The sequence below is a fragment of the Augochlora pura genome, chromosome 4 (assembly GCF_028453695.1).
Source record: "Augochlora pura isolate Apur16 chromosome 4, APUR_v2.2.1, whole genome shotgun sequence".
Classification (NCBI taxonomy): Eukaryota; Metazoa; Arthropoda; class Insecta; order Hymenoptera; family Halictidae; genus Augochlora; species Augochlora pura.
The window spans coordinates 25,144,484-25,164,355 of NC_135775.1; the positions used below are offsets into that span (position 1 = coordinate 25,144,484).

Sequence of the window (19,872 nt, forward strand, 5' to 3'; positions counted from 1 at the left end):
ACAAAGGGTTAGTCTTTTTAGATTCTGTTCTTAGAGAGGAAAAGATCGATGTGAAAATATCCTTAAGGAAAATGAAAATCACGAAAAGCTATATTCAAATGTTGATCGACTATACATTGCAAAGTAGCTCTGCAAGTCTGCTGTATAGAGAATCAAAGATAGCGCAAAAATTCCTGCGTGCCAGCTAAAAGCGAACCTTCCTCGAACGAAACGGATCAAAAAGTCTCCTCCGTCCCTCCATTACGGTTCGAGGGAGCATCAAAACCCGATCGCCGGCGTACGTCTAATGGGTCCGGCGTAAACGGTTTCTCCGGTACCGAGCGATCACGGAGTCACGATGTCGTCGATCGGGACGGTTCACCGTTCCCGGTACAGTTGCACGTAGAGAGTCTCTCCGGTACCGGCCAGGCCTTGGTAGCTCTGATTTTCACTCTCCACGCCAATGAATGACGTAGCGAAGATACTCCGCGCGGTGGCGGCGGTGGCGGAGCGGGCACCGAGATCCGCTCACTCATATTCGCTAGAGCTCGCGCTAGCTCGCCTAGCCGCGCGCGCGAGTAGAGTACACACGTTCCGTTTGGTGTGCGCATGCGCGGACGCGGTGTGCGCGCGGTGTGCGCCGCGGCTTCTCTCGACTCTCTCGACTCGCCACGACGGCCCTCGTTCTCCTCGGCTCTCCGTGGCTCGCCCTCCCCGCCGCCAAGGTGCATGCATGCATTCTATGCGGCGTGCACCGCATTAGATGCATTTCTAAGTCGCGCCGCAATAAATCGCAGAAATATCGAAGCCGAGAGAGGCCCGCCCGCCTGGCCCCTCGAGACCCTCGGTAACGAACGTCGTCGTGGCCCAAGTGACGCGCGGGATCTACCAACAACGTTGGATCTTCGACCAGCCGGAGGAGGAGGAGGATCCGGAGGATCTTGGTTTGCCACGGTTCGAACACGAACGATTCGCTTGGACGCAGCGTGGAGATTGGGAGGTGGTAGCAGAGAAGAGAAGAAACTCGAGGGAAGTTGAAGGAATCGGGAAGAGGATCGGGGACCGGGCCCACGTGCGAGCTGACGTCCCGAAGATCGACGCCGGTTTCGACTGCTAGGGGTTGCTGTATCGCCTGTACCTCTCTCTCTCCCTCTCTTCCTATCACACACACACACTCTCTCTCTCTCTCTTTCTCTCTCGCAGTGGGTCAGGAGATCGGCAGAGTCCAAGAAAGCGGTCCGAAGCAGTGGCGAGATGAGACGGGCCGCGCCGGGCAGGAAGTGACAAAGGTTACCGGTGTGCGCCGGCCGCGTGGACTCTCTTGTTACTTGCACACACGGGAAAGGGCCGGTCGCGGATGCGGCAGCGTTTCGGAGGAGGAAGAAGAAGAAAAGAATACGACGCACCGAGCAGTCACGTGCGAACCAGTCCCTCCCACTTGCGGACGCGGCGTGCCGCGGATTTCAGTGCGCTGAAAATCGTAACGTCGCGAGCGAGCTCCGGCCGAACCGTCGCGCGCCCTGGAAAACCGGCGTCCTCGCCTCTGCCACCGTCGACCAAGCGAACGAACGAACTTCGGCTACCATCACCGGGCGACCACGAGGATCCACAGTGAACCGTGCACTCGCGTCCTCGGCGACACCGGGACGAAGAGACGCGCCGAGAAGGCGTGGAAGAGAAAAGCGCATCGGCGAGGCTAGAAGAGATCGCAGTGACTTATTTTTAGTGGAGATCCTCCGGTCTCGTGCGCGCGTCCTCTGGGACATCCAGATCGAAGGAAGACACCCCGCGGAAGGGAACGTCGCATGTGAGAGGATTAGAGTGAATCGGTGAACAACGCGTCGTAGACGTCCTCCACTTCCGAGGTTTCTCAGCCGAGACCAGCTAGATCGAAGGCGGGACTCGCGAAGCCTGAGAGTTTTGTGTTCACCTTCCGGGAAGTCGGAGCAGCCGGAGGAGCAATACTCGCGGGAGAGGACACTCTGTCTTTCGACCTGTTTAGACGGGAGTCCGTCGAACTGTAACAAAGCCTAAGCTGATCGGTGAGTCATCGGTGAAACGGAGAATCTCGATCCGGTATTCGTCTGATAACGACTCGAAACGGTGAATATCGGCCAGGCAAACCGGAAGTCGTCGTCGTCGCGCGGCCGTTGATTTTCGGGGGCCTGGTAAAAGCCGGCGTGTGTGCGCCCGATCGTAGGAAGCGGCCGGGCCGCGTTCCGCGGTTTTTCGCGCGAAGAAGACGCGGAGGAGACGAGATCCGAGCGGCGACTGTCGGCCCCGCGCGCTTACACAGTGTCGTCCTCGACGTAGCGTCGAGCGGAACCGCGAGCGAGCCCGGAGAGCGCGCGATGCACGCGGCGATCAGTGCCCGTCCGCCGAGCGTACTTTGAACGAAAGAACCGCACACGCGAAAGGGAGAAAGTGGGAAGAATAGGCGCGCACGGTCCAGCGGAGCCGAGACCGGCCCGATTGTTCGTGCGATCGCGCGGCCGACCGTCGATAAGAGAATCCCGCGGCCGCGGAAGGTGCGCCGCGACCTGGCCGCCCGCGTTCCCCCTTCGTTCTCTTTTTTCGCCGCGATTCGGTTCGCCTGAACCCGACTTCTTTCTTCCACCCGGCGGGGGAGGGGCCCTCTTGATTCAGGGCCGATCGTGGTTGGGGGCTGTTCGATCGGCCGCGAGTGAGTGAGACGCGACACCGAGCTCGGTTTCCGCGGAAAACAGTGTCGGATGAACTGGACGCACGGGCTGTTCGAAGTGGATGAGGATGAGGAGGACGGCGACGACGGAGACGAGCCAGAGGAACGCGGTGATCTGGAGAGGCTGGTAGAGAGCGAATCGAGTTCAGGTAAAGACTCCCTTTCTATCTCTCTTTATCTCTTTCTCTCTTTCTCTTTCTGATACTCTGGGAGCTTTTGGGCTGGCTAACGCGAACCACTGTGCACCCCGCACCGTTTCCTCGACAAAATCGAAACGTCTCAAATACAAACGACATCCTTCTGTTCTTTCCACCGCGCATCCGATTCAGAATTAATCTCAAACCTACCGCGCCAGGATGACCGGTTTCCAGTTTCACATTTTTAAGATCGCCGAGATCGTAAAGACGCTTCGAATAATCGACCGAATCGCTTCGTACGTCGCGCACGCTGAAATAACAGCGGGCACGAGGGTCCACGCACGTCTAATCTTGCAACTTTTATGCGATTAGACAAATCAGTCCGCTTTTAGTGCGCGCTGCGTTTAGCGTTTAAACGGAAGCCCGGTTTATAAATGCATAAAGAGCAGGTCTATTAACCCTTTTGCCGACGTGGATCAGTTAAATTGCTGAGACCGTTTTCCTAGGAGAACGGGACTGTGTCAGAGACGTCGATAACGGGGAAAACTGAACGATCCGGTCTTTTGTTGTGTTTAATCGAGATACACGATCCTGAAAAGGATGCACGGGATTCGAACGCAGGATTTTTCTTTCGATTTTGCCGAGTGCATCGCTTGAAATTGAATCCAGTGCGACTCTCGAAAATTTTTTAAATCAAACTTCTAGACAATATAGAAATGATTTTAAAACGTGATATGAACATATTAAGTATGAATAACTTTTTGCATAATTTATATAGATTTATATAGATTATTCACAGTACATTCGCGATTCTATTCTTCAAAAATAAAAACTTTCCATAATTTTTCCATCGCAGAGATTTCTTAATTGGCTGAGAAAATTCCGAATGATATTTCCTAGAGTTCAATTGCTCACAAATAAATCGTAGCGACTTAGTTTCCGCGCGATAGAAACAACGCGGCGATCTGGCCCTCGGGCCTGCCGACAAAAATGATCTAAAATAAATACATCTGGTTTCCAAAGCCGCGAATACCGTCTAGATAGCGAGAAGCTCCGTCTCTAACCGTGCGGACAAAAATTGGGCAACGGCCAAAGCTTCTGCTGGTGTGTGCACAGTGGCGTCGCGGAAGGCGCTGGTCGACGCCGATCGACGATCGATCAGCCCGACGAAATTAACGCTTTTTCCACTTGTGTGTCAGATCGTGCGCAGGCCACGGTCCGGCTCTCTCTCTCTCTCTCTCTCTCTCTCTCTCTCTCTCTTTCTCTGTCGCGCTGGGATCTAACAACTATTAATATTGCTTGCTTGCAGAGATGTCTGTGACCGGTGCACGCTTTAGCGCCGCAAAACTAACAAAACCGAAAAGCCCGCGCGGGATTGGAGGAGAAAAGAACGGCCTGGGCCCGGACTTAGACCCTCCCCGAAACCGCTTCTTTCCGCTTCGAATCGTCTGCTTTCTTCCACTGCTTCGTCGAGAATCGTGTGCGAAACCGAACCACGTTCCACGGCGTTGTCGATTAGAAAACGATCGATGGGAAAACCACCGAGGATCGTCGATCGAATCGGCGCATTAAAACGACGCCCGAACGCGGTGCGAGGTCCCCACCGTCGAAATTAAAGAGAAAATTACCCGAACATCCCAGTCAAAATGTAACATATTTTTTCCACGCTTAATAATTATTAACATAATGATATGGTATCAAAGAATCCACCTTCGAAATACATGTAACACAAAATGTGCTGTTGTCGTCCTGATTTAATTAATCTTCTTATTATATATTTTAATAATATAAATTTTTGTTGACTCAAATGTACGATATTTATATTTTCAATTTTCAAGAGACATTTGCTAAAATTCTATTGCGTATTTAGTGCCATTGAATGGTAACTATCGCTTCCCACGATCTCACAATTGCTCCATCACTCGCACAGTCTCTGTACCTCGTCCTCGCATTTTTCTTTATAGACACAGTTCGTGCATAAATTCTCTTAATAAAAAGTTCGACAGAAATATACAACTAGCACGTAGGGGGATATTTTTTACCAGTTTCGATGGGCGCGGAGGTTTCGACGACGTGAAACAAGAAGAGGGAGGGCGCGGTGATTAGCCGCGGAGTTTTGGAAAACAATGCGCAGAATTGCAGCCGGCCCGATAAATAATATAGGATAAATAAAGTGTATCGGCGGCGATGAGCGAGGCGACGCGGCCCCCGGTTCGCGCGGCGTATGAATAAACAAGCCCCGGTGCATGTATTGTGCATTATCGAATAAAAATTGAATGAAACAACGGTGACGGCTGCGGCGGGCCTGCACTTTCGAAGCCGTCGCGCGCGGGCTCGCCTCTCCGCGCGCGCGTGTCCCCGCTGTCGTTCCCGTTGTTCGTCCGGCTAAAACCCCTGCTGAATATTGCCGGACCTTGATCGATCACCGAATAAAAGGAGAATGGACACGCGCGCGCGCGCGCGCGACGGGTTCGATTGTTACGTTTGACTCGATTTTTAATGACGGAATTTCGGCCTCGTACGCCCGAGCCATCGATCCCGCGTTATTTGGCAGAGGATTGCTCGTTTATGGAAATGTCGAGGATTAATCGGCCTGGGATTTCAGGAGGTTTAGCGTCGAGTAAGGAGAGGGTTGGGGGAAGCGTTTTTGGGGGGATACCGTATGAACGCGCTCGAAGTCGGATCGTGAATGAAGCTCCGACCGGCCGATATCGGCGCGGCTCGAGCCTTTATTTGCCGCGCAAATTTTTCGAGGTTAACGTCGTTATACGTGGTACAAGATAAAAAAATTATTCCAACTGTTATTTTTTAATAACTCGAACCGCAATCGTGAGGTTGTTTTCAGGGATGTCGTTAAAAATTGTACAAATTATCTTATTTACGTTGTGTCAAAAATAGTGCGAAATCTTAACCCTTTGCATTCGAGGCTAATCTAACTCAAGGCTCAATCGATACACTATATTCTTATTTTATATAAATCACAGGCGAAGACTAACAAATTTTAAATAATATAAGCTGATTCGACGACGTGAAAATTATTTTGATGTAACAATTCCTAGCGTCGCTCGATCGCAAAGGGTCGACGATATTTGATTGTACGAAACGCTGTAAATATAAAACAATTCATGCAAACTTCGACTCACCCTTTCTGCATATGTACTTATATAAAAATGAATGGCAGAGAAAATAAAGAAATAATTCCCCAAAGCCGAGATGCTTGCGTTAATGCACGAGGCAAAGTAAACGGAAATAATAATTAAACGAGGCTCAATGTATCTGGCGTTGCAGAATGAATTTATTTCAACCCGCTTCTTCCCAACGATAATATATTAAAAACTCTTAACACATTCAGCGCCGCGTCACTCAAACATGGGTGACACTAATTTCTGGCCAATCTTGAAAATTCATTTCTATTATAATATATTTGAACAAATTGAATTTTACTAGAATGTTTCTAATGCCACCTGCTACGATAAATATTAACATTCTAGATTCGCTTTAACTGTGTGCGGATTTTAGTGGTCGATTACCGGCACTGAACGTGTTAAAACTGTGTCAGAATAAAATGAAAGAAATAATTGCCGGCCCTGGAAGATCGTATCAAAACTGAATTCAAGTAAGTAATAATTAAACGAGGTATAATAAGGCCACCGTTTTAAAATGAATTTATTCCAAATCACCCCTTCCTGACTGTATTATATTCTCTTTAGAAAATAATGGCTAAAAGAGGCGAACTTTAATTAATTGATTTAAGAAATCCTCAGAGTAAAATAAAAGATATAATTTTAAGAGATCGAACATTGTTCATCGTCTCGCTTTGCATCGAGGAATAGTTTAAAAACTCCGAAGAAATAATTACCGGACATCGAGGCGGCTCCACGTGAGAGGTCCCAGTAGACGCAGCGATTAAATTTACCTGGCTGGAAACGCGACAATGTCGCAATTCACGCGTCCCCTGTAGGGTGCCCCTCCCCTCCGGCGACCCTAAAATTAAACCCTTAAACAGGTCCGAGAGCCGGGAGCGTCACCTCGGCGTCCAGGTCATCGTCCATACGAAACGAGATAATATTGCTCATAGGGGTAGTAGCTCTGCTCTCTCTCCCTCTATCCCTCTCTCTCTCTCCCTCCCTCTCTCTCTCGGTCTCTCGCCCGCCCGGCCCCCCCCACCTCTCTGGACACGGGGCATCACGCCGACCGGGCTCCGTTCGCCCTTCCATTCCGGGGCCCCGTGTACACGCCACCCCCCTTTTTTCAAGGCGGCCAGCTGCGGGGTCAGTTTTCGACGGGCGCGCGGCGCATTAAGATGCTTCGCTCAAAATTCCTCAAGGACGGCGTGCCATCGTTCGCGGTCGTCGTCGTTGTCGTCGCGTGAAAGAATTAACCCGCGTGTGTCCGCTCGAGCGTGTGCGCGGGGTCGCGCGCGCGAGGAACCCCCCCGCCTCCCCCCACCGTGGAACGTGAGCAGAGAGAGAGTGCAAGAGTGCCGTTTCGCGAACAACCACCCCCATAAAACGCCGCGCTGGCTGGTACCCGATGGAAGGCAAACGGCGGAGCAACGGCCATCGGAGAGAGAGAGAGTGGGACCCGCGGGGCAAAGGAAACGCGGCGAGAAGCGTGAACAACGTGGCCGGCCGATCGCTTCTGCAGTGATGAACAAGTGATGGATATTAAATGGGCGCACGGTACGCATCGACAGATTAATTCCATTTCCAGCTCGACGGCGATTCCGCGCGGCAACAGCGGCCCCCGGCAGCTAGACCGGGCGAAAATATATATATATATATATTTTCGTCCTCTCTCTTTTTTTTTATCCCCCCTCGCTTTATTTTTCTCTACCCCCGGCGCTATAGTTTTTCCTTTTTTTTTATTTTCTGCTTTGTTTGTCGTTCGTATTCCACCCGCTCGTTCCATCGTTGCTCGCAGCCACGCCGGCAAATATTTATCGAAATCCCGGCTCGTTTACGCGATGGATCTAATATTTTTTTCGACCGACGCCGCTGCGCTTTCCCGCGCTTTTTTCCACGACCTCCGGTGATTTTTTATTTTTTCTTCTTTTTCTGTTTTTCGGTCGTGAGCCGGGCCACGATCGAAATGCTGCCACTGTGTCGGGCGTTGCTTATTTTTATTAATAGCGGAGTTGCGAAAACGATCTCGCGCGAGTTCGATTTTCTTTATTCGAGCTCCGTGGAATGGGCGATAGAAAAGCAGTCTTGTTTTTACTGGAACGCGCGGATCGCTGTCGGCTCAAACGCTTCCGGATCTTGAACGTATTTATTACAGCTGGATGTTACGCGTTTGCGGCAAAAATAGGCGCGTCGAATAATTTCGGAGAATTTAAAGATACTCGCGGCTTGTTCTCGGTTCGTCAGAGAATTATTCGCGATTTATTTATCGGAAGCTTGTTTAATGGCGTCTCGATCGCTGGACTGTGTCTGATTATAAGCTCGATCACTTCGATTTTAACTAATTATTTATACAAAAATTACATTCACCCCAAAGTTACATTAACTCCATTTAAATAATTTAATAAATCATGGATGAGATCGTTGTAGTTCTCATAAATTTATTTAAGAGATTTTCTGCCTTGCAATGCATTTTTTTATTTTTCCTAAGAATTTACAGTCTACCTATCACTTTCTTGAATTTTGTCACGTTTAAGATCGATTGCATTTGCACTGCACATTTTCTGAATTCATTGTCTGCGAATTTAAGAACGTGAAAATAATATTTTAGATTAAATTGATAATTCTTCTCGTCGACGATAAAACTAATTTACCCCAATTTCACCCTTTCGAAATCGAATGTTTTTACCCTGAATATTTTCTGAATTCATCGTTTGCAAATTTAAGAACGTGAAAATAATATTTTAGATTAAATTGATTATTTTTCTCGTCGACGATAAAACTAATTTACCCTAATTTCACCCTTTCGAAATCGAATGTTTTTACCCTGAAAATTTTCTGACTTCATCGTCTGCGAATTTAAGGTCGTGAAAATAATTTTTTAAATCTAATCGATAATTTTTCTCGTCGACGATAAAGTCGCATCTTTCCTCGTTAATCGTCGAAACGCGACACTTTTCCGCCCCTCTGTCTTTCGAATTCGGCGAACAACCAGTTAATTGGAAATGCCGATAAACATATCCGGGGACACCGGGTATGCACACGATCGATCCGAGCTTTTCCAAATTTCAGGCGGGGCGGCGCGCGCGCGGCGCAATTAACATCGCAACAGAAATTAGTTCGAAATGCAATAACGTTCGATCTGGCGACGAAAGAATTCGAAGCCTTCTGAGCCCGTTCCCCGGGGGTCCCGTCCCGCCGTTCGTTTTGCGCCTCGCGCGAATAATTAATCGCGAATAGCTGTTTTCCGTGGAAGCCCGGTCCGGCGCGCGAGAGGAAGGGAGGGAGGGAGGGAGGGAGGGTGGCGTGCGCGCGCGAGAGCCACGACGCGACGCCACCCCTAAAAACGCGATCCGCGATTCCGTGCTGGCTGCTGCTGTTGCTGTGTTGCAGCGGCGGCGGCTCGTTTAATTTCGCTAATTTCTTTTCTTCCGCTGTGAACCCCGCGAGGGGTTGCAACCCCTTGGTTTCTCCGGCGTCTCGCCCCGCCGTCGTCCACGAGACGCCGTAGGAAAACGTTAAAGGGTTCGCGAGACGTTAAAAATCTCGAGGGGCCGTCGGGCGAGAGTGGGGTGGAAGAGGGTATAGAAGAGCGTCGTAAGGATGACGGGCCGGAAAAATAATTACTGCCCCGTTAGGCGAGTGCCGGAAACCGCGGGAATACGGCTGCGGCTTGGGGTGGAATATTTTCACGGCCGAGTAGAAAAAACGCTGTCTTTCTGATCGGGGGATCGTTTAATTGGCCGCCGGATATTGGGGAATGTTTAATTTCATTCGACGCGTACGGCGATGCGATACTACCCCTAAATTTCCACGAAATCTAAGTAATTCGATTCGTTACGACGAAACTAGAAAATTAGGGCTCAACGTGTCTCATAGTATTTTATTTCGATTTTAATCCTTTGGCGAGTTAAACGATCGAGTTCAATTCAATTTGTTCGAAACTATTGGAATAAAAATGAATTTTTAAAGCAATGAAAAACCAGCGTCGGGCACGATATTAATTTACGAGACGAACAAAAATGTAAAACTTCTCTCTATAACAACTATAGAACAGTATCTCTTATCCCAAATATATCTACATTTAATGATAATTGAATTTAAAATTTGTATTAAACCTCGCTCATTATTTCCATAACCTCACTGCGAAAATATTTTTATAAATTGAAGAACGTTGCACGCCCTAAATAAAATGCATTGTATAATCATACTTACACAGAAGGTTAGTTCCGTATACTAAAAGATCATTTCTATAAGTATTAATCCATCAGTTCTATAAGATTGAAATGACGAAGCGATCGGAGAATTTATTTGTTAATTCGCTGTCGCGCCCACTTTTATTCGCGATCGAACGAGTCACGGTTGTTGCACGCCGCATCGAAAGGAGCAGCGTAGGGAACCCGTGACGATGCTTCACGGCGTATCGATCCGCGAAAACAATGGGCTTCCAATTTGCGCGGAAAGAACGGAAAAAACGTTCCCAAAGAATTCTATTATCGTTTTACGACCGATCGAGCCGGCCAATCATCACCGCGGAAATTGGATCGCCCCCGTTCCTTTTTAGGCGACAAAAACTTCTCCGCCGTTTTCTTATCGCCGGATTACCCTATAAAAGTTCCGAACAACCGGCGCTGCCAAACCTCGATCCGATGGCCGACGATTTCGTCCCCGTGCTTCCCTCCACCCCCTTCCGTCAAACTTCGAATTTCAACATTCAATCAAGTGCGCAATTCATTAACAAATTCCCCGTGAACAGCGCGCGCGCGCGCACGTTCAACCCGTCCCCGCGCGCGCAGCAGCCAAAGGTGGAAACATATTTTCCCAAAACGTTACGTTTCAATAAACTGCAAAAATAACGCTCGATATTGCACCGTTGTATCTTGACAATATGGCGACTAACGATGAACGCTGGGAACGTTGTTGCGAAGCAGACGGGTTAAATAACAAATTAGGAATGAATTCGTGACGGGTGCTTAATGAGTAAGTAATGTGTACGAAATAAATTTTTAATAAGTGAATAATATACACGAAATAAATTCTTAAGTAAGTAATATATACGAAATAAACACCGAATTTTAAAGTAATAATTACATAATAAATTTGTAATAAATACGTAGCAAATAATGACTAAATACGTAACAAATACTTACCAAATAACTGACAAATAATTAAATCTACAGTCCGCGAATATTCCAAAAAATTCACTATCATTATCCGTAATAAATACATACCAAATAATGAATATATCAATATGTAATAAATACTTACCAAATAACTAACAAACAATGAAATCCACAGTTCGCGAATATTCCAAAAAATTCTCCATCATCTTCTACAAACGCAGGTGAGAAATTAGCGGCGGTGTTTGCCGGAGAATAATCAGTTTCGTGAAAAGGAAAGGGTTACGATGAGCGCGAGGGTTATTGATTAGAACAATCGAAGAGAATTCTTGCCGCGCGGTGACGCGACATTCGAGGGAAAAGCGGAAAGAACGACGGCCAGAGAAAAGGTAGAAAGGGCCGGCGGAGTGGTAGGGGGCGACGACAGACTTCTGGTAGGGAGGGTGGACCGACAGCCGGGAAAAGATGGCGTAAAAATGGAGGGTGAAAAATAGGAGTGGTATGGGGTATCTCCCGGTTGTGTCCCCACCCCCGACAAACCGAGCCGACACTCCTTTTCGGGGCCGTTATCCAGCGGGAATACGGCTGTCGGCCGATCTCCGCGAAATTCCGCGTCCCCGGGGCGTCCCGGCAACTTTTTAAGACACTGTTCCATTAGCGCCGCAAAAAGGGACGCTGCCGGTTATTTATCCGCGCGATTTACAAATGGAAATCGCCTCCGACGAGCCGCGCGACCGACCATCGGCGTGCTGAAAAATTAATTCGGCCCTGCACCCTTCGGAACACCTCCCGAGACATTTGATCGTTTTAATCTCTACCTGCGACATTTTCTGCAAATTGATATTTTTATGTAATTATTCAAAGTGTATATTGTCGCAAGAAATATTAATCACCTGTGACAAGTATATCGGAGAAACTATATTTAATTATAAAACTGTGAGAATCGTCGAAATTCTTTAATAAAGGAATTTTATAAGGGTTGAATTCGTCCTTTGATTAATTAGAGATATTTAATGCATTTTAAATCTAGAAAAAATTTAAAAAAAATAGAGATAAGCTTAGAGGCGATGTTTCGAAGATTTCTGACTGGATTAAGATCGAATTTCGCCCAAGTTTCGTTAGGAGAACGTCGACTGTCGCCTCGATAACGCCCGGTATCGTCGCAACGGGACAATGAAGGCGATAGATAGCAAGATGGTCGGCTAGAAAAGCGGAAGATCTAATTTTACAAAATATTCTCACATTCCGAATAATTCAAGGTCTCGTTTCGGCCGGGGATCCGGGCGCGAGGGGGGGCGGGAGGGCAAGGTGCGGGTAGGGGTGCGGCCGCGGCGACGAGTTAAAACAAACATTTTTGCGCGTGCGAGGCTCGGCCATAAAGCTCTGCCCGGCCAAATGCATTGGCCGGCGGTTGCATAACACTCTAGAATAGCATCGGAAAATGGTGGACCTTCTCTCTCGCGGCTAGCTTTTTCTTTTTCGGTCTACGCGGGGCCGTTTTACGTCTCAATACCGGGAAACCGCCCCCCCCCCCCCCTCCTCCTCCTCCGCCGCGCCGCCGCGCCGTTACCCAAGGAACCGCAACATCCGTGAACTTTCGTGGCAGGCGAAACACTATTCTTTGCGCGGATTAAATATAAAACGCCGGCGACTGCATCCACGACGCCCCGCTATTCGCAAAAATTGCAAGAACGAATCACTATGCTCGAGACTCCGAGGATTGAATAATCAATTTGTTGGCGCAGTCTATGCAGCGGAGAATCAAGTTCAACCTTTCGTTTCACTGTAATTTGTCCAGTTTTATTTTCTCTCAATTTACCAGTTTTCATTTTATTTCGTTCGCGTGCTTCTATTTCCGCGTCGTTTTTATTTCATTTCAATTAACGCGCTCTCGTCTGATTTTAATTCGTGCGTCTTCGTATTATTTTAAACGATCTACTTTCATTTTATCATAATCGATGTATTCTCGTTTTATTCTAGCTTATTATTTTATTTATATATCTTCGGTTTAAGGCATCTGCTTTCACTGAGTTTTGTGTTTATCTATTTCTACCGAGTTTTATACTGATCTATTTTTACTGAGTTTTATACTTATTTAGTTTGACTGAGTTTTATACTTATCCAGTTTTATTTAATTCAGTTTACGCAGTATTATTTTATTTCAACTCGCGCGTCTTCGTTTCGCGGGAACAATTAAATGCGAGGTTAGCGGCCGTGGCAGCAACCCTTTAATTTCTCAATAACGAAGAAGCAGTTGAAGAAGTTGAAGTGATACAACTTTAGCCGGATGCGTGCAGGTACTATTAAAATTAACTCTGACCCTGAATCAATTTTCGTACAATGTTTTACAGGTACTATATACCACTGAGGAATTTACGGAACGTGTATCACGGCAGTAATAAAAGCATTATTTTTGCATCTCGAATTTTTCGTCGCACAAATATTCTCTCCGATCGCCGGGAAAAATTACGATTAAAAATATACATTAAAAACTGTTGGCACCGCATTTTTTTTTTAAGCGATCGAGACGGTCGCAAGCGAGCGCGTCTAATTTCGCAGAAGCGAGCGGTGTTCGCGAAGGCGAGAGAACTATTCGCGTCGTAAATCCGCAAAAATTGGCAGTTCTTCGAAAAGATTCCGCCGCGGCGATTCCGATCTGCGATCGCGTGTTGCGCAACTGGGACCGGCTCGAAAATAGCTCGCAAAATGTCGGGTATTTTTTGGAGGGCTCTAGAGAGGCTATCGGAGCCGCTGCTTTAGCCAAACGACGATGTCTCGTTGCGAAACGCCGCTTCACGCTCTGAACTCGCGCGCTCAAAAATCACGAACTCGTCGAGGAAAAATAAACCACGAGAGAACAAAAGACAGAGAGAGTAAGAGAGAGATATAACAAGAGAGAAAGAGAGAGAGGGAGGGAGAGAGAGAAATAAATAGAGTGACAGAACAAAATAGAGAGAAAAAGAAAGAGATATGCCGAAGGAATCGAAACCGAAGAAATGGAAGAAAAGGAAGGGTTGTAGAATCGGACTGAAAAAGAAGAGGCAGATTCTACTGTCAGGCGCTTCCGCGACAGGGTCGGTCAATTAAAATTATTTATTAAAAGGCGCCCCGGTTCGAGAGTAAACAGACCGGGGGACACTGAGAGGCGCGATCCGATTAAAATCTAATTTTTCACGGATACTCTCTTAATTAAAACATTAAATTGATTGCGGCGTGAGGACGGCGTCCCGTTCCGTGGGTAGGGGGCACCGTCTTTCCGGGGCCGTGCGGAGGGGCGGGGGAAAAAGACAGAAAGATGGGGTTCGCGGCGGGGGTGTCCGCGTGAAAATAAATGAAAATGAAATCAATTATAAAACTGTTTGAGGAGACTCCGTCGAGCAGCGAGCGCCGCGCGGCCCCGATGGATGGCTGGATGGATGGATGGGCCGCGGCGACGGTCGATCTTGAATTTTCTTAATTAAAAATCTACAGACTTTGCTTTCAATTAAAAACCGAAATACTGGCGGCCGGGCTCCGCGCGGTGTCTTGCCGATCGAACTGATCGTGCGAGCCCTTGCCGCCACCCGGGAAATTGCTAATTTAAAATAATAGTGGCAAGACGGTGGAAAATTTTCATTGGAGGAACAATGGAAAATGTTCCTCGAAGGAGCCGCGATCATTTGGGGTGTTTTCGTTAGCATATTCGCCGATTTATAATAGGACGATTAAATATTGAATTTTTACATTTGTTGTCTTGTTATTTACTTTGTTACATTCTTTACTTCTACGCTAATTATTTTTCTATTTTTAAAAATAATTACCTAAGAGAACGAAATTATTTAGACCTCTTCTACCAATTAAAATAATTATAAAATAGAAAATAGTTACCTAAAATTTTTGATCATCTAAAATTCAGTGGAATTCGAGAATAAAAGCATCGATAAATTATGTACGAAGTCAGAATAAATCGCACATAAAAATGCAATAAAAATATTACTAGCGACTAATAGAAATATTATTACCGAGTAATAAAAATATTATTACTAATAAAAATTAAAAAGAACAGCGCCGAAGATTTACAAAACGTCACCGAAGAAAATCAGAATTTAATTCCATAAAATCTGCACGCGCGGCTAATTTCCATCGATGGGAAGCCCACGGCGGCGATTGAACGCGCATCAAGAATGAGAAAGATGCCGTTTAACGATCTATAAAGATCTCGTGGGTTCTTTATCTTTCAATTGAGGTCACTCGTAAGAATACGGGCAGACGAATCTGCAGATAAACGAAGCGAAGGAGGTGAAGCCGCGTTCCGCCGCGTTCATGCGAGTTAATGATTTTGTTTCGTTCGCGGCAGGACGGACGATCATGATCGACGATGGACAACGGCCGATGGACAGCGCGCCGGTGGATCGACGGTATATCGGGTGTTAAGCCTCCAGAGGTGGGATTCCTCGGGCCGATTTTCGTTTTCAATGTCGTTGATTTCGGTGCCGCGAATAGATATCAAGTGTTTCCAAGTCCCACGGATTAACGTCGGAGGAGGGGGGGATATCGAGGCGGCTTCGCCGAGGGCTCGTTTAGCTCCGGGAATGTGTCTAAGACTTTGAGAATTCAGACGGCGGAAACTCGCTGCAAAATTATTCTTAGAGGATCGTGAAAATTATGGCGCTGCTCGGGGGAGAGCGTGACTCCGCGCGTCGAGAGTGTCAACGTGTCGGTGTCGCCGTTTTCCGGCAACGGTCCTCGCGATTTTTTAATTGAATTTAACTCGTCTAGGAACACCTTATTAATTTTCCTCTAAAAACTTAACGTTATAATAGCAGAATAATAGTAATAGAAATAGTAAGAATAATAGTAATAGAAATAGTAGGAATAATATTATAGTAATAGAAATAGTAAGAATAATAGTAATAAAAATAGCGAGAAATAGTAATAAAAATAGCAATAATAATATAGAAGAGTAATATAGAAGATTAATACCTATTGATAAACTGCAATGAAGTTTCCCTGGTCCACGTCTTAATCTGAAACAAAAAAAGATCATAGCAATCAGAAATAATATAATTATTTGTCACATGAAATTATTATTTAGAATTATGAATTATCAATTAACCTCGCACCATTATTTTCATAGCTAAAAGGATGATAAGACAATAGATTTTTATAAGAGTTTGAAAAAGAAGCAATAACAGGTTAATACCAGATACCTAAAGGGGTTAAAATGGAATCACTGCGCCATTGCAAATCGAGTTAAAAAAGATTGTTCGCACGCGACAGCGATTATCTAGTAACATCTGAACGTCCCAGGCGGAATTTCTTCGGGCGCGAGACTTTTCAGAAATTCGTCAGGCCGATTCGAGAGAGAAAGGGAGAAAGGGCTCGCGGGAGAGTGAGAGTGGCTCTCTAATCTCGAGATTTTCGCGGCAGGAGGACGTCGCCTCGATTTATGATCCTCCTAAATCTCGGCTGCGGCCTCCCTCCGCCTCGCCACCTTTTGTCCCCCCGGACACTTTTGCACTTTTAAAACTTCCTTCCCGCGCGCGCGCGCGCGCTGAAATTTCATTAGAATTGTCGCTCGCCCACGCGACTCTCTCTCTCTCTCTCTCTCTCTCTCTTCTCCCTTCTCCCCCTTTCTCCTCGGCCAGCGATAAGACGCAGCCAAGTTGCGGTTCGCCCGCTTTACATCGCGGCCCGTTGAAATATTGCCCGGGATTTCGCCCGTTCTCCTTCTGTTTTCGGACCCCAACCGACTTTTCCGGCGACTTAATCAGCGGCCGCACTTTATAGATAAACAAAGTTAACATGTTGCCGCGGAACTCGACGCCGCCGCGACACCGCCCCCGACGCCCGAAATATCGCGTCCACAGAATTGCCCCCGGACTCTGTTGCTCCCCCGGCGCACCGTCGCGAAAAACTGAATAAACTCGCGGGCCAACGGTGAGAGAGACGCAATCAGCGCCGCGATTCTTCAGTCGACGGCGACGTCTACGACGAGGGAAAAAGTTTCCCTATTGTTCCGGGGCAGCCGCTAAACCGCGCCCGACGAGACCGCGGAGATATACCGAACCGAGTCGCCGAAACTAGCTGCCCGCGAGAAATCTTTTTGTTACATCAGTTCACTGATGTCAACTCGAATTTATCAATATCAGATTATTCAATATTTCTAAAAGGCTATTTAGATATTAAGGATATTTTATTATAGATAATTATACTGTAATTATAGAAATTATATAGGCTTTTGGGAAGGTGTAAGGAGGCTCGAAATATTTTATTTTTATTTTTTAATAATATTATTTGGGTAAATCGAATTTTCCGATAGCTACAGTCAATTCTTCGCCATTTTAAGTTGATTTCTCTCATAACTAGATTCGATTGCTTACAATTTTTATTATAGCTAAAGTATCAAGCTGATCTTCGATTAAATAAATTTGAAAATTAGTATAAGAAAGCTGATGGTATTTACAGCTACTCTGATCAAGATAGAGTGCTGATTTAAATTAAATACAAGCCTGAAAACGTATCCAACAAAATTGATATTTATAGCAGGCTCATTAAATATAGTGTGCTGCTTTAAGTTAAATATAGAACCAAAGATATCTGCGAGAAAATTAATGTTATTTATACCGAAACCAACGACGATACAGTGCTGATTTAGATTAAATATATACCGAAAATGTATTGAACGAAATTATATTTATTATTAAATAGCGTCAATCTATTAAATTTTTGAACAGCCTCTTTTATTCCTAATAATTGTCTATAACAAATGGGAGGAATTCGTCTATGATATTTTTTGTTTAACAATCCTTCAAAATCGTCTAAGTAACGCGAAAAGAGGGGGAGGGATAAACGGTATCCGTAGAAGCAGATCAATTACGGTTTGGTTCCTGTAAAACGGCAAAGCGGGTGTGAATTTGTGCGTGAATAATGCTGCGGGTACTTAATAGGTATCTGATACACCATATGCGTACATACGGAGGAAGATATAGTCTCTTCGGCGATAATCGATAAATCGAACCCGAATGGTCGGGCGACATTAGAGCCGGTTTCCAAATGTTTCTAACACGGAAAGGAAAACCGCCTTTGACGAGATTCCAGCTAGACACAGCCCTTTGAAATCCTTTGAATAAATCATCGCTTATAAAAATAATTAAAATAAAAGACTGTAAAATCTACCTTTTGAAAATACTTTACAAAATTTTTCTCTTAGATTCTAAGACTATTGTTATTTGAATATTTAGGTGAAATTACAAGCAATTAATTTAATTGATAATTGATGAATAATGCTAGAAATAATGCTAGGTATATCGAGCTATATTTTCGTTAAGTATATCTGTCATTTGAGTATAAAGCTTGTAAAGTACTAAAATAGTAAAAATACAAAGACTATTTTATAAAGAGTAATTCGTAAATTTTCAAAGCTAAGCATATATATTGCAATAAAAATGCAGAGAGAGAATAGATATAATCTGAGTGAATTAAATTTAGTGTTAAAATTGATAAGGGAAGAAAATTCATACTGCGTAAAGACGGAAGAAAGAAGAGCTCCAAGAGGACCCGGAGGTAATGCAAACGCGATAGTACAAGTCGGTCGAAAAACAGCAGAAGCACCGAGCGGAGAGTATCTCCTAAAAATCATGGCAGAAGAATAGGTGATCAGAGGACCGGGTCCCCGATGCTCAAGGACAGCCGGCGCCACTTCAGCCCGTCTCTCCCTCCCTCCCTCCCTCCCTCCCGCCGAAAAGCCGAAGAGCCGAAGAGCGTACCCAGAAATTAGTTCGCGCTTACTTTCCGCAGCTAGGTCCGCGGCGAGACGGGACAATGGCGTTCCTTGGGTCCTCCGGTTCCCTTTTTCCGTCTCTTTTGTCCCCGGACCGGGGGGGTACACAGGAGGACCGGAGGACGGGCGGTGCAGACACGCGAGTACAAAGGGAAGCGGCTGGAACAATCGAGGCGGCTCCGATGGGGGAACGAACATGACGGGCGGCGTGACCTCGGCAGCGCGCGCGCGAAAAACGAGGCCAGGCAAAACGCGCTCGCGCTCGCGCGAGCACGGCCCAAGAAACGACGGGCCCCGTGGAATCACGGCCGGGGCCGGACGCGTCCGGGGCCCGGGTGAAATCCCGGCATGATAACGGGGTCCCTCCCCTTCCGGAGTCGCGGGATTACACGCGGCGGCATCGGTAATCGCGATGCCTCGAAGAGTGTGCAGCTGCTGCTCAACGGAGCCGTGCCCGGCATATGCTGCGTACGGTCGCCGCTGCTCTTCCGATTATCCACATGCTACGCGTATACCTTGGAGAATGGACATCTGGCCTGCCTCGCGGTGTGCTACACGGATTATTTGCTCGTTTGTACCGGCCGATGAACGGAGTCGCTGCGACCGATCACATGATCGACGACACCCCGAAGACAACCTTCGAACGCCGTCGGCGGAATCTTTTGCTGCGACTAGAGATATCGTCTGGCGAGTCGATCTGCTCGCGATTCTTGTTCTCAAGTGTCGGCAAACCTTGGTATAAGAACTAGATTTATCGTGTATAAGAACTACATTTATCGTGATTTTAAGGAGGGGGTTGGAAAATATTTTTTAGCAATTAATAAGGGTAGGAAGAAGTTCTTAGCATCCTCATTTCTTCTTGGACTTTATATAAAATATATTTAATCGAAATATGTATTTAAGTAGTGGAAATATAGGACTGGTGATTATCTTGAGGGAAGGGGTTGAGAAATATTTTTTTAAAAATTACTAAGGGTATATCGAAGCTGTCTTTAACTTCGTCATTCCTTATTGTGCTTCGTATAAAATATACGATGTATATTTCAGGACT

At 46.3% G+C, this 19,872-nt stretch overlaps 1 protein-coding gene across 1 annotated transcript in view; it reads left to right on the plus strand.

Moving 5' to 3' along the window:
- The first annotated feature begins 1,267 nt into the window (after positions 1-1,267).
- LOC144468842 (uncharacterized) overlaps positions 1,268-19,872 on the plus strand; it is a 49,631-nt gene continuing 31,026 nt past the window's right edge. The window contains exon 1 of the mRNA XM_078178605.1: positions 1,268-2,829. Within this exon, the coding sequence (XP_078034731.1) occupies positions 2,712-2,829 (118 nt within the window). The 5' untranslated portion in view covers positions 1,268-2,711. The remainder of the gene's footprint in view (positions 2,830-19,872) is intronic.